Source organism: Opisthocomus hoazin, chromosome Z (assembly GCF_030867145.1).
Source record: "Opisthocomus hoazin isolate bOpiHoa1 chromosome Z, bOpiHoa1.hap1, whole genome shotgun sequence".
Lineage (NCBI taxonomy): Eukaryota > Metazoa > Chordata > Aves > Opisthocomiformes > Opisthocomidae > Opisthocomus > Opisthocomus hoazin.
The window spans coordinates 72,756,356-72,770,993 of record NC_134454.1 but is presented as its reverse complement, the minus strand read 5'-3'; the positions used below and the strand labels follow the sequence as shown (position 1 = coordinate 72,770,993).

At 43.9% G+C, this 14,638-nt stretch overlaps 1 protein-coding gene across 1 annotated transcript in view; it reads left to right on the top strand.

Annotated features, from left to right (window-relative positions):
- Positions 1–729: 729 nt before the first annotated feature.
- Positions 730–14,638, top strand: part of PARP8 (poly(ADP-ribose) polymerase family member 8) — a 117,686-nt gene continuing 103,777 nt past the window's right edge. Inside the window, exons 1-2 of the mRNA XM_075411223.1 lie at positions 730–1,316; positions 1,913–1,967. Coding sequence (XP_075267338.1) covers positions 1,226–1,316; positions 1,913–1,967 — 146 coding nt within the window. The 5' untranslated portion in view covers positions 730–1,225. The remainder of the gene's footprint in view (positions 1,317–1,912; positions 1,968–14,638) is intronic.

Sequence of the window (14,638 nt, the reverse complement as noted above, 5' to 3'; positions counted from 1 at the left end):
CGGCGCCCAGAGCTCCCAGCCAGGGCTGCACCGACAGCCCGAGCCCTCTCCCGGAGCTCCGGAGACCGAGGGGACGGGAGCGGGACTAGAACCCCCTAACCCTGGGAGGGACGATGAGCGCGTTCACCCCCTCCTCGCCCTGCCCGCGGGCACGGAAGGGCTGGCCGGCGGGGGGCAGGCCGGGTGCCGCCGGAGGGCCGCCCGCCTCTCCCGCCTGGGGAAGGCCCAAGCCGCTGATCCGGGCAGGAGCGCAGCGGCCGCGGACGGTAGAGCCGCAGGAGCCCGTCCCGCCGGGCCCGGGAAGGGTGCCGGGGGCCGGCGTTCCCCCCGGGACAGCGGGCGAGCGGGCCACTCTCCCCCGCCGCAGCCCGGCGGGCCAGCCCGGCCGGGAGGCGACCCTCTCCCCGGCGCCGCTGCCCGCTTCCTCTCCGGTGCCGGCGCGGGAGCCGCCCGGCCGCCCGGATCATTTGCCGTTTGTATTCTCCGGTGCCCGGGAGGAGGCGGCGGCCTGTGCCCCGGGGGGGGGTGGGGGAGTGGGGGAGGCCGGAGCCACCGGGCCCGCCGCCGCCTGCGGGGCCGCCCGCGGAGCTCCGTGCGCCCGCCTCCTCCTTCCCCCGCACCGCCTCCGCCGGGGCAGCCGGCGGGGGCCGTACGGGCCGGGCCGGGCCGGGCCGGGAGTGAGGGGAGGGTCTGCGGCTCCGCGTCGCCGCAGCAGCGCCGGCCCCGCCGCCGGCTCTGCGCCCTGCTGCTGCTGGCGGGAGGGGCAGGGATGTGAGCGGTCGGGCCGGCTTGGCCCCCCCCTTCCCCTCCTCCCATCTCCCCTCTCCCTCTTTTTTTTTTTTTTTCCTCTTTCCTCCTAAGAAAGAGCAAACCAGCCAACCAACCCCAAAAAACCCAGAGGGCGTGGGGGGGTGGGGGGATTCCGTGTCACCGCCGCCACCCTGCGCTCGATCCATTGTGAGGAAATCGCCGTTCGCCGGCGGCGTCGGCACATCTGGGCGGGCACATCTGGGCATGCCACATCGGCTCCCGCCGCCTCCCTCCGCCGCCCTCCAGCCAGCCGGCCGAGCGGGTCCCTCCGGGCCGCCTCCTGCTCGCCAGCCCCGGGCTCCGGCTCTCGGGCTGAATATTAAAAACTGGCAGCGGGGAGGGGGGGCGGCGGGGGGGGCGGGGTGGAAATAAAGGCCGCTGTTCTTCGTGTCCCCCCCCCCCCGGGATCTATTTCATGGGGATGTGTTCAAGGCAAGAGCGGATTCAGAAGGATATTGACGTTGTGATCCAAAAGTGCAAGGCGGAGAAGGACTGCCTGTTTGCAGGTGAGTTTCCCTCCGGGGCGCCGGGTTGGCGGCGGGGACCCTGCCGCCGCCCGCCCCGCGCCCCGGCCTCTGCCCCTGCCCTTCCTCGCCGCCCCCAGCCGCCGCCCTCCCCCCCCGAGGCCGTGTGAGGGCAGGCGGGACCGGGCACGGGCGGGAGGCATCCCGAGCCGGGGAGCGGGGCCCGGGCGGAACCGAACCGGGGGGGTTCCCGAGCGTGCCCCCCTCTGCCTGGCGCTCCCCGCCGTGCTCGGGGCCTGGCCGGCGGTAAATGTACCCCCTTTCCACAGCCCCCCCCTCGCCCCCCCCCCCGGTGTTCCGCGGCGTCCTCGGCGGTGCCGGTGCGTTGCCGTCGCGGGAGCCCGGCTGCCGGCTGCCTGTTGCCGTTTCTGACAATGAAATCCCTGCCGTTGCCATAGCACCGGGCACTTGTTGCGAGGGGCTGGGGGATGGGGGGGGGAGATGCTGCGTTTGCTCTGATTCACCCCGAGCCCCCCTGCTCCCACCCCGCAGTCGGGAGCCGAGCGCTGGGCTGTAAAACACCGGCGGCATCAGCCCCGTGGGGACGGCCGGTCGTAACGCAGCGCTTTGTCTTTCAGATTTCAGGTACGCGGACTCCACCTTTACCTTCACCTACACTGGAGGCCCCAAAAGGTACTTTTGTTTCTTACAGTAATGAGTCCCTCCGTTTCCTGCTGGCAGCGAGGCGCGGCGGTTCAGCACCGCGGCAGGGTTCTGCTGTTGCCTTTCCTTTTGCGAGGAGGATCAGTAAATCATCTGCCTCTGTGCAAACACAGGCTGAGGAGGAAGTGTCGAGGGAGGTGATCCGAAAGATGATCCTAGGTGTCGGAGGCTCGTTCACCTGAGTGCTGCTCTCTGGAGCTTCACTGTCTCCTTTTTTAATTTGTGGACATACGCAGAATTTCTGCTGTGTGTAAACTTAACAGGAACACAGCAAAGGCATCAACGTATGATACACAGTTAATTCATGTTAAAAAGCTGGGAAAAGTTATTATTTTAATAACAAATAGGCCAAATTCACATCAGCACCTTACTGTCTTGCATGAGAGCCATATTTAGTCCCATGACGGATGCAAGACTGTCTGCAAATGACCAAATCAAATTCGTGAGACATGAAGTGAAATGTCAGTACAGCTTGTAAGGCCAAAAAATGTTTTTGTTGAATGTTAGTTTAAATGTTATTTCTAAGTGGTTCTGAGCTTTTGGTTATAAACTGGATTGTGCATGTACACATTTTTTAATTGTGTTTCAGCATGTGTTGTGTTTGTCTGTTTTCAGAAGGAATACATGTAAAAGCTTGAACACACATCCTTTTCGTTTCCTTGACACTTAGTTACCTTTTACTTAATAAAGTGTTAAAAGTATATGTTATGCCGTTCTCTTGCCTTTTAGCTGAATTTTATTAGACTTGGCAGGAAGCCTTGGTTTTACTGTTTTTGTTTCAGTTCCCCCCCCCCTCGATTCATCTGGTATCTTCGGCAATTGTTTTGCTTTCCTGGGGTACGCCAGGTTAAAGTACTGTGTTCTTTGCAAGCGACCCTTCCGGTGCAGGCAGCGCTTTGACAGCCATCGGTTCTCCCCTGTGTGTGCTTCGGGGCCTGGCTGCGGGACCGGGCTCCCAGGTGGTTCTCAGGCTCTGAGGCTGCTCAGAAAAACCCTTTCCCACCTCACCACCCTGCCTCTTCCTACGAAAGGAAAAGACAACTTCTGTCGTTTCCAGTGGAGTAGAACAGTTCCCCCAGCAGCTGAAAATCAATGTGTTTTGGGGCTTGCTTGTAGTATACTCTTTCGCTTAAGGTTTTAGCATGTGTTTTGGTTTGGTCTTGTTTTAAAAGACGATTTTGAAAGGCTTGACACAGTAAAAATTACCCAACAAATATTATTTGTCATGTAATTAAAACGATTGAATTTGAAAGTTACTTTGCTCTGTTTTCTAAACCAAATATTGCAGTAAGAAACCAGGAAGTGAAACTTGTCTATTGTTCCCATTTGCCAAGCTGAATAAAGTAAAAAGCCTAAGGGCATAACTGATTGGAAACAAACTGGTTTCTGAATGTTGAAACAAACCATTGTCACTTTTGCGATGAGAAATGGGAGGTGGCCTTATATCCCACAGCCTTGAATTTTAACTGGGGTCAGCATTTGCTTAGGAAGACTGTTGACTGTAAACTACTCTCAGGTTCTTGAAAATTGAAACTGAATTAAGAAACAAACGTTATGCTTACAGAAATTGGTGACAGTGTGTTGTTACTTGTGGCATACTCAAATTTCACTTTCCTTTTCACATTTTAAGGAAATTTAAAAAGCGTCCTTTAAGAGACGGGTTTCATGTTCTCTGCTTGCTTGTAATTGATTTAGAAAGACGTTTCACTATATCCTTAGTGTACAGTGGTGTACTGAGTGGCGTGTTTGCAGTAGTGAGCTCTCTTGTGAAGTATGTAGAACGAAAACCCTAAGCCTTGACTATGAAGAACCAAACTCAAGTTTCTCACATCGAAGACGAGTTAGTGGTTTACTCTTAGAGAAGATGCTGGTGGAGCAGTAGCTGTACCACACCATGCGCAGCATTCGGGCAAGTCTCCAGTACGGGGTCAACAGCGGTGACTTGTACGTGGTGTCAGTTTAGGAGAGGACAAGGCTATCTAAGGATCTTGTTCTTGCGTTTGGCTGTGATTTTTTTCTTACTGGCACTGCTGCAGCTGTGGAATTCCTGAGTGGTGACCCCATTTTTTGACTATTGCACTCAGGAATTGTCCCTAAATGACAGAACCTCTGTTAGCTCACGGTCATGGCGTTGAATATCAGCCAACAGCCCTGGTCCAGTAACTTTGGTTATTCAGCCTGATGACTTTGTTTTTTGAACCAACAGGAATACAGTCTTTGGAGTAATGGGCAAAGGGGTGGATGCTCCCTGGATGGATGTTCAAACCAAGAAACAGATTTAAATGAGTAAGAGTAGAAATGGTGTGTGAAGATTACAGTACTTTAGCACTCATTAGTCGTGCTTGGAACTAAGTCTTTTTCCTGCTTTACAAAAATCATGGAAAAGACTTGGTTCACTTAGGTGAACTGAGGTGTTCTTTAGGTCAGTGTGTATTATGGCTGTGTTTTAGCCATAGTGGTTATACACAAGAGCAGAAACCCTTGAAAGAAGGCAAAGTGTTTTCTGTTTGAGAATAAGTATTCTTTGTCTTCCCCTTGTATAAAGGCAGGTTACAATACTAGCAAGTTGAACATCACGGGGGTTTTCCTCTGCATACTGTAGCTACCTCTAGAGCCCATTAAGTCCATTTATCAGTGGTCTTAATTTATAAACTCAGAGCCGGATTCTCAGTAAATCAGTGTATGTCCATGGAAGTCAGTGTACCACTATTATTTCAGTTATGATGGGGACCTAAGATTTATTTGTGTTTGTTCTTTGAACTGGGAAGTTCAAATCTCACTTGTGTGAGATTTTTCTTCTTGGGGACAACTTCTCTGACTTTATCTGAGTTTTCCCTGTTGCTTGGATTGATTGCACAGTCTCTTCCTACATTAGTACTATTCAAATATTGAGGTAGTACATAACCAAGCTGCAGATCAATCCAAATAGACAGGCCTGATCCGGAGCACATTTATCATCGCTTCAGTGGAGTTAGCTTGTATTCCCACAGTACAGTGCTGAACCAAACCCTGAGGGCATGGCTTAGCTTTTGTTCCAAGTACAGAGGTTCCAGGGAAACCAACTGAGAACTATGATTTTTTTAGTCTTTGTATAGACCTGTTCCAACATTTGACCTTTAGGTGATGTTAAGCCATTACATTGTGTAAAAAATGTATGTGTAAATGATCGCTGGATGGGCATAAATACGCTTCAAGGAGATTCTGCATTTGCAGGATTTTTCTTGAAAAGTTAGAAGGGAAGAATCTCTGTAAGTGCAAACATATTTGTATTATGTATGAAGTATCATAAATAATCCTTTACCTGTGTAGTTCAGGTAATCCTTTTGGACTGTATTTCATTGTACTTTTTACTTTTTTTTTTTTAATGCACTGTGTTCACACTTCCAAATTGTTAGGGTTGTTTGACACTGCAGAGATGCTTCTTGGTTTGGTAAGGTTGTAATTAGCAATTTATTAGTGAAAGCACAGATTTGTGCATAATGTGGGCACTAAATATGGGGCAGATTGTTTATCTGTTTAATAATTTTTAATTTCATTGTCAGAAAGAAGTAAGTAGGGTGATAGATTACTTACAAAGTGAGGTGTTCATTCGGGTGCTGTGACTGTGCAAGATTTACGCTTTAACTACATCTGGCAGAATATCAGAAATGGCTGTCTTTTTTATGCTTTTTACTGCAGGATCTAAAAAGGATGTTAAGGTGTGAACATGTTGAGTTCTCTTTTTTCAGAAAGAATCTCATTTCCTTTTCCCTATTTTCTGCCCCTGTACGAACTTTGCTACATTGCTCCTCCAGAAACCGTGCCGACTGAACAGAACTGCTGATCTGTCATCTTTCAAATAAAAATGTGTGATGCCCTGATGTTGTTTTCACTTTATATGCCATTTGACATGGTTTACATAGAAGCAGAGCTTGGTTGTCCTGAAAAAAAAGTGTTTCCTTTTTTTAGTATTTTGCTCGCCCCCCTTTTTTTTTTCTGAGGCTAAACAAGGACATCATATCAGTCCTGAAATACCTCTTCATTCAAATATGTACTTAACTCTCATCAGCAGCGAGGGACAATGATAATAAGGCTGTGCAGGAGAACAAATCTAATACTGCAGCATATTGTAAAGAAACTAGATAAGACCTGTAAGAACTGAGCACACAGATTAATTTTGTCAGCAAAATTCCCCTCTCTTATTTGCACAGTGGACTCTTGCATTCTGCTCTCCGTACTTTAGCACAATGATTATAACAATGGCAATTCTGAAGAAGCAAGGAAAGTTGTATTTTGATCTGGAGTACTTGTTCATTTTTGCTTAAAATAATGACAAACTGTTGACTTAGGCTGTTTTGATTTAAAATATTTGGCTTTTTGTTTTCTATTCAAGTGCTTAATACTGTAGTATCAGAAATTCTCATGTGAACTGATGAATTAATTCCCACCTCACTGCAGCAGTGAAATATTTCACAGCTGGGGAGCTGGCCACTGAAAGAGCAGCTAAATTGCTTGTGGCTTCCTATAGCTAGAGACAAAATCCACTGAAGTCCTAGCACGCTATGTCCACCAGGTGTTTGAACCAATTGATGATAAATAGATACCGCTAACCTTTTTCTCCCCTTTAGAGGCCCTATTGCTGCTTACGTGAATGTAATAAAACGCCCACATGAGAGATTCCATGTGGTGAATAACTTTGAAATTCTGACGTCACTCTGATAATGCTGAGAGTCTTCAATACAAAAGAAGCTGAAGAAAAACGATTTTGGCCTAACTGATGTGTGTTTTTATCTTAGCATTTATGTTCAATTCGTATATACTGCAGCAAAAAAGGAGAGAACTGAAAAATGTTTTTTAAACCAAAACATAAAATTGTGTCAGTCAGAAAATATCAAAATGGAACACTTTTCTGAACATTTTCTTTTTTTTCTTTCCTTTCCAAAATGATCTAGTTTAAGACCAGCCCTTCTAGCTCCTCTGTCGGGTTCATTGCATGGCAGTGCATTTACTAGCTATATGAGGTTTGGGGAGAGAAGGTTGGACTGTTCTTTTTGGATGCAACAGTGGCTTGCGTAAGATGAAAGTGTCCATGGAAGTATGACTTAACAAGACAAGAAGATGATTTTTATGGAATCCATTGCTCTGAATGGTTTTCGTTTAGCTGGAATCAGTTTTATACAGGGCTTAGGAAGGGCTGGCACAAGTACAGTTCATCTTCTGTTGCTGGTGGCTGTGCTTAACTTTGTGTTCGGGTCATTAAATGTATAATTAGTTCCTAAAATCTACCTGTGCTACAGTATGAGAGGGGTGAACAACAGATACACAGTTTGTACCTGGCCATCTGTTTACTGCTGTTTCAAAATACCTGGAAGATTTTACATCGTCTTTCAATTTTAACTTTCCTATCAAATAGGGCTTAACATTTTTGTTTGGACTGCACCATTTCCTAGGAGAGAAATCTGTGATATGAGACAGGAATCTAGTTTAGATAAAACATGGCAAGCATTGTGAGGTTTATTTCTTTGTTAAAGATTCTGTGGGTGAAGTAATGTTGAATACAGCCTTGGGTACTTTTAAAAAACAGTTTTGTGTCAGGTATTAATTAAGTTTCAGTTTTAAAATCTCTCTTTAAGATAAGCGTTTTCCATTCTATTAATTCCTGCTAACATACCTATTCTGACTTTATACTACCTTCTAATATTGGCAGTGTGTAGTACGTACATGAAACCTACCCATACATTGCTATAGATAGTTTTTTGATAGATACTATGAGAAGTTCAGTAGGTGTGATTTAACAAATCGTTCATCCTAAAAACAGATCTAGTAGAACACACTAGTAGAAATGTCATTAGGTGCAATGCTGAAGGTTTGTGAAGAGCAAAATGAACACCATTCTACTCACGATCATACTGAGCTCTCCGTTTTTTGATGGTCTTGTGTCTGACAGATCCTTCTTGCCTGGCTGTTAGAAAATCAGCACTGCCTGAAATTAACCCGGTCTCCATCATTGCATCTTTAAAAATCACTTACTTTGGGGAGAGTATGGTCTTGTGGAGATCTCTTACTGGTCTGGTGAAGTGAGTGGCTGTTCTCTTTCAGCTCCATACTGTACTGATAACTGAGATCAGCACATTCTAATTGTGAGCGTCTACCTTTCGGTGAGAAAAATGTGTTTTTAGGCACTTATATGAATGGCCTTGTTTTCAGAAGTGCCGAACTCCCACACCACATAGTGGTCTCAGTATTACTCTGTGTTGCTTAGCACTTTTAAAAAGCATCACAATCTTTATGCAGGTGTTTCTTGTCCTGCAAATGTATGCACAGTTGCTTGAATGACTCACCAGCAGAGAGCTGGGAAGAGTGCTTGAGCATCTTTACAGAAAATGTTTTCAGTAACTTCTTTCTCTGCTTTCATCACATATTGTAACATATTAAATACCTAAAAATAGACCTGTAGGCTGTCATTGTTAAAGTGTTAATGTCATAAGACAAATAAATTTGAAAGCGGAGTTCACTCTGACAAAATTAATTTAGATCACTTTTCTCTATATTGGGACTAATGCTGTTAGTATTTTATCCTATTAGTCTCTAATAATTTCCTGTATTTTTCATCACTTATAAAGAAAGAGCTGAAGGTACCTGTTGGCATAATTTTTCCGTGGATTACTTACTGTGCAGAATATGAATTCTCATTTGAGTCAGAGTCTAATCACTCTGAGTCAAAATACCTGCTTTAATAAGCTTCAGCACCTAGAGGAAAAGTAAATTTTAAACTGCTGGGAGAGTTCAGTTTAGTTACAACTAAAGTGAAGAAAGGGATGAAATGTGACTAAATCTTCAAAAAGTCCAATGTATAATTCTGCTTTGGTGTTAAATAAATCCCACTTAAGAGGACAGCTCTTCAGAATTAATGTCCTCCTTGCTACAGGAGGGTGAAGATTTTACAGATGTTTCACAGAACTGGCCTCATCTGAGGAAAAGGAGCTCCTTTTAACAGAATAAAACTGACTCATAGAGATAAGCCTACTATCCTGTGCAGCAGTAGCTACAAAAGCTCACTGAAAGAAGAGGGACTAAACAAGGTACAGAAATACCATCTCCTTCTCCTGACAGCCTTCTGCATGCTTACACAAGATTGCATCCAGCCTGTTTCTATGGGAGGAAGAGCAGGAAAGAGCCTTGCCTAAGGATTGGGAACAACTGTTGGTTTTATAAGTCAGATTTCTCCTGGGAGGACCCAGTATCTCCGGGGAGCTTAATGTCAGGCATTGTGTTCTCTCACTGCAAGGGCTAAACACCATCATACATGCTTCTGGCATTAGGTAATCCCATGGGAGGAGGTCATGGTCTTGCACATGCTCATGGAAGGTAACAGGCAGAAAACAGTCTTGGGTAAAGGTTGGAGGGTCAGCATCTTCCTGTAGCTTGCTTGAAGGCAGAGGTCTTGTGTGAGCCCTGTAGGCAGCTTTGGCTTCTCCTGGCCGTTGTAGAAGACTGTGGCATGTCCTGGCAATTAGGATTGAGCTGAATCATTTCTTCTGAGGGACACTTCTGTAGTGCTCAGTGGGAGCATGTCTGGAGCAAAGAGGGCAAACTGAGGGCAAAGAGGAAGCTCAAAGAAACTAGCAAACCCTCTGGACATCTCCTTCTAGCCTCGAGGCATTGATCAGAAATAAAAGGGGCAACAGCACGTGTCCCGTGTAATGAAATGTACTGTTTGCCAAAACAGAGTGCAAAAAATGGTGATATACCATTTGTAGAAAGCAGTATGTAATTAAAGAATAAGTTCCTTTCAAACTGTGTAGCGTTCTGCATTTCATCTCATATGTTACAGATGGCCATCTTGAAATTCTGTAGCTTTAAATAAATGTTTCATTTTATGTCTATAGATAAAAATTTGTCATTTTTTAGGACCCAGGCTGGATGGCATGATAACTTTGCACCATTCATCTGTCATATTTCTACTCAATAAGGTGTTTGTGACAGACAGCATTTATTCTGAAGTAGAAAAAATAGCCTATGGGTTAGACTTGGTATTCCAGGTCATTAGCTTTTCTGCAAATGGTAGAATATTTTATTTTAGGGAGTTTTTTTGTGATATTGCTCATTCTTGCTTATTCTTTTTCCTTAATGGTGAAAACTTCATCTTTGAGGAGTCCTCACCCTATAATAATCATACGTAGAGCAAGATTTGAGAATAATTAGGGTGCTTTTCTGTCAGATCAGGACCTGGGGTTGATAAAGGTGTTAAAACAGAAAGCACTTCATTGTCATAAAAGTACTTGCTGATAGTCAACTGCTTGATCTCAATTACAGCTGTATAAATCTTGATCAACTGCTTGATCTCAATTACAGCTGTATAAATCCAGAGTAATTCCACTGATATGGTGGGGCTCACTTGGGTCCATAGCGATGCGTTTTTTATTTGGCCCTGACTACTAGTGAATGGCAGTCCGGGTGATTTTTTTCATTGGGGTGGAGCAGTTATGAAGACCAGAGTTCTGTTTTCTCCCATCTTTGCAGATGTATTCTCATTTTTTAATGCTTTTCTGGATGGTGAGAGAGCTGCAGTTTATCCAAAGAAAAAAAGCCTGCTTCTGTGCATTCTTAGGAAGTCGCTGGCGTTGCAGAGGGCACAGACAGGCGGCCAGTTGTCAAAAATGCTTTTCTGCCTCCGTCTTTTTAGCCTTAGCATCTGAAAACCTGATTGTCACAGAGTCCTCTTTTACGAATGTAGTTTGCTGGGCCACATGAAAACCTCTTTACCTGTCACTGGCTCAGGATCCGTATTAAATCTTAAGCTGAGTCTGAAAATGGTTTCAGAGCTTTTTGTAGATACAAACGTTAGTTGAAATAGAAATTGTGATTTCTTCATGAGGACTATTCCATGAAAACAGCTAGCAGTATCATATTGACTTTGTCCAGATTAAAAATATGTGAAATTTCAATATATATTTGTGTAAAACAGTGGAAACATTAAAAAAAAAAAAAAGTTTTAGAATATTTCAGACCAACCCATACGACCTTTAAGTATTAAAAACTTCTGGAAAATATGTATTTGGTTAATGCCTTAGTATGACAGTTATGGACACTACCAACAGCCTTCCCTTATAGATACAGAATTATATGAATTAGTCTACTGGTTTAATACAGTTCTATGAATATTACATGAAATCTTTCATACATGGTTGTAGCTCTAATGGAATTAAAACTGAAAACTGAGCTTATTAATTCTTCTCTTTTAAGAAGGTGTAATGTTAGAGAATTATTTTGTTGTAATGACTTTTAACTGTCGTATAGAAGAAGGCTTGTTAGGCCTGGTGTAAAATTTCCGTAGTAGGATTTTGTAGGCTTATCTGTTGAAGAAGGACTCATGTTTTGTCAGTAGGTGACAATAACAGTGAAATTGGATATGTTTAGGTAGCAGCAGGAGGAACATAACTTCCTCAGGAGTCTCCTTGGGCAACTAGTTTTGTTAACTCAGGCCGACATAAGTTTTAAATTAGTTTATTATAGTATTGGTCTCTAGAGTATGAAGTGAAGAGTCACCTTAACCTTCCTACCAAAGATGCAAGCCCTCTTGCCTTTAGCAGACCTGTATGCACGTTTTTTTGCAAATATCTGTATAACACAAGAGAAGCATCTCCTTTGGCGTATACTCCTGCTTTCTACATGTTCTGTGTGCCAGCTTTAGCTGTTGCTGGAATTTTTACATCAAACTTCATTCTTGGTTGAAGCTGTTCTACCTTCGTTACCGAAATAAAATTGCAGCCACCAGTTTAGTTCTTCTTGTTAAGGTATTTTGCTGGGTAATCTAAGGACATCTACAGTTCCATGTTTTGGGTGTTACATTTTATTTGTTCATTTTATTATTCTCATTTAAAATGACAAATTGTGAGAAATTCTAGTATTTATTTGGTTTTAGCTATATATAGCGAATTAAAATAAATGCATTCTCCTTGTGAACTACACTATAGGGAGTAGATGAGTGGAGAAAAGCACCAGGCTCTTTCTGTACCTGAATTTATATTTTACTGATAAGCTTTAGTTGTTTTACATTGTCCCTCTTGTGATGAATAATTGCTTACTATACTGTTTCTGTATTTAAACATCAATAACTAGATATTAAAAAAATACTAGTTCATAAAAATGTATGCCTTTATTTAAGGCATGAAGAAACAGATTCATCCTGTAGTTCAGCTAAAAACTGACCTTTGTCAAGGACAACAAACACACGGAGACACAGAGTGTAAATACGTTTTACATCTAGTGCTGTGTGGCTTTGAGGCAGGCGTGAATGTGTGGAAGGCACTGGCCTCCCAGTGTGCTAATAAGGATTAGGCATTTACTGTCCATGAACAGAACAGGAGTTGCAGTTACATGAGTCAGGATAAAAATTACAAAAGCTGTTGATTTTGCTCATGGAGGACGTAAACCAATCATCATTTAGGGTGAAGAAAAACTTTTACCCTGGCTACAAAGTCCTTTCTCATATCATCAGCCAACAATACAGTGGGTCAAGTCTTTGATTGAAAGGCCATTGTGAAAAGTGGCATGTCTTGTCTGGCATGGCAATTTCTAAAGCATGGTTCCAGCATATTTCAGTGTATGTAACAGCTGGAAGAACTTTTGACATAAGTCCTGAGCAGATCATCATAAATTGCTGGTATTAATGAGCATTTCGCCATTACTCTGGCTGCTTACAGCGTATTCCCCTCTGTATTTTGTCCAAAGTTACTTCTCTGTTGTACTTTATGTGATGTAACGTTATTACCATATTCTCAGCTAATTTAAATTGACAGATTACTATGGAATTCAGTAAACTCGTGCCAATTTATAGCACTGAGGACCTGTCTATAATTATATTCATCTTGTTAAGGAAGCTTAAATAGGACAAAGCTAAATATAAATGCAGTATGTTCTCGTAATTGACTTCCAGTAGAATAGTTTAATATATGCATGATTAGTTACATACCAAAGTGAAATCGTACCTTATCTGTGTTTGCATTTTTGTCGAGAGGTTAGGCCATGTTTCATAGAAGCTGATAAAGTGAGATATAAATTATGTTCTTTGGGCATGGCTCGTATTGAAGGGAGGGGGGGAACACCAAAATGGGGCAGAGATGCCAGAAGCGATGGAGACTTGGGGAAGTTTTCCCACACAGCAAACAGGAGCGTGGTGCTCGAGTCCCAGGTTTGCACGTGGTGCAACCCCATGAGCAAAGGCACTAGCCTTCTGTTGTGTTCTTATTGTTGAAGCAGACAGACATGGAACAGTATTAAACAACTGAACTCTGCAAGTTAACAACATGGAGCAGCTATAGATCACTTATTTCCAAGTTCTATTCAGATTTTATATATATCCTGAAATGCCTGTTTTGGTTCTTGGTAAGTTTCACCAGAAGAACAGTGGGTGCTCAGACTGTTAATCAGAGGATCACATGTTCATTACTGTTCGTTATTCTGTTTTTGGTGTCTAATATGTGGGTGGCTAGAAAAAAATCACTGCTGAAATAATTGCAGCTGCAGCCTGAGTTTTTGCTGCTTTATGTTTAAAAATCTTTTTGAGCTGGGATGTTTTTGCGATTTCTGTTGTACCTAAGTAAGACTGAACAAAGATGTTTAGAAATAGTACGTATTTCAGATCTTTCACTGTAGATGCTGCACAGGTGTAAGAATGCATTATAGCTTGAACAGATAAAAGTTGTATGGTCTTATGCATTAGAGAAAATGTTTTAAATAGAATTGCAAATAAAAAAATAGGTGTTGCTTTATATGGTCTCCCATTCTTCATTTTACAGGCTACTTATTCTTTAAAAAGTGCTCTTTATGGAGCTTTGGGAGTCTCTGTCCAGTAACAATCTTTTAATTTCCGTTCCCGTGAATATAGGAAACCTTCTGATATTTCCATCAGTAACAATGCACATTTCGTTGGGTGCATAGTGCTATTAATCGTCACTCCGTGCTTCCCAGGGTGTTCAGTGCTTGCTTTGGGGATCATTACAATGTACTTTTTGTGCATTTGTCCAGTGACATGACTAGTTGAGGGTGACTTTTTGCCTTCTGTGATGCTCTTTGAGGTTTTCTTTGCTTGGTTTCTGCTTTGGTTTGTAGCGATAGGTGACAGATCATAGAGTCCGAGAATGACAGAGTGGTTTGGGTTGGAAGGGACCTTATAGATCATCTGGTTGCAACCCCCCTGCCATGAGCAGGGACAGCTTCCACCAGACCAGGTTGCTCAGAGCTCCATCCAACCTGGCCTTGAACACTTCCAGGGAGGGGGCAGCCACAGCTTCTCTGGTCAGCCTGGGCCAGGGCCTCACCACCCTCATAGTAAGAAATTTCTTTTTTAAATCTAGTCTAAGCCTACTCTTTTTTTAGATGAAAGACTCATCCTGTGGCAAACCTGCTGGTTGAGTTTCACTAGTGTGCGCTGGGCTCCTTGGGTATGTCTGTGGTTTTATAAGGGTCAGGCTTGAAAACCAGATTTGTCTCTTGTGCTGGTCACTAGCCCTGTTGTGACAGTATGGGTGAAGCATGCCCTCAACACACAGGACCTGCGTGGCCAAGGAAATCTGGCAGGGTGGTGTGCCAGTGGGTACGTCCGGAGGAATGGGTCACGGGCTGTGCCCTGCACAGCCATGTAAATGGAGGAGGGAAGG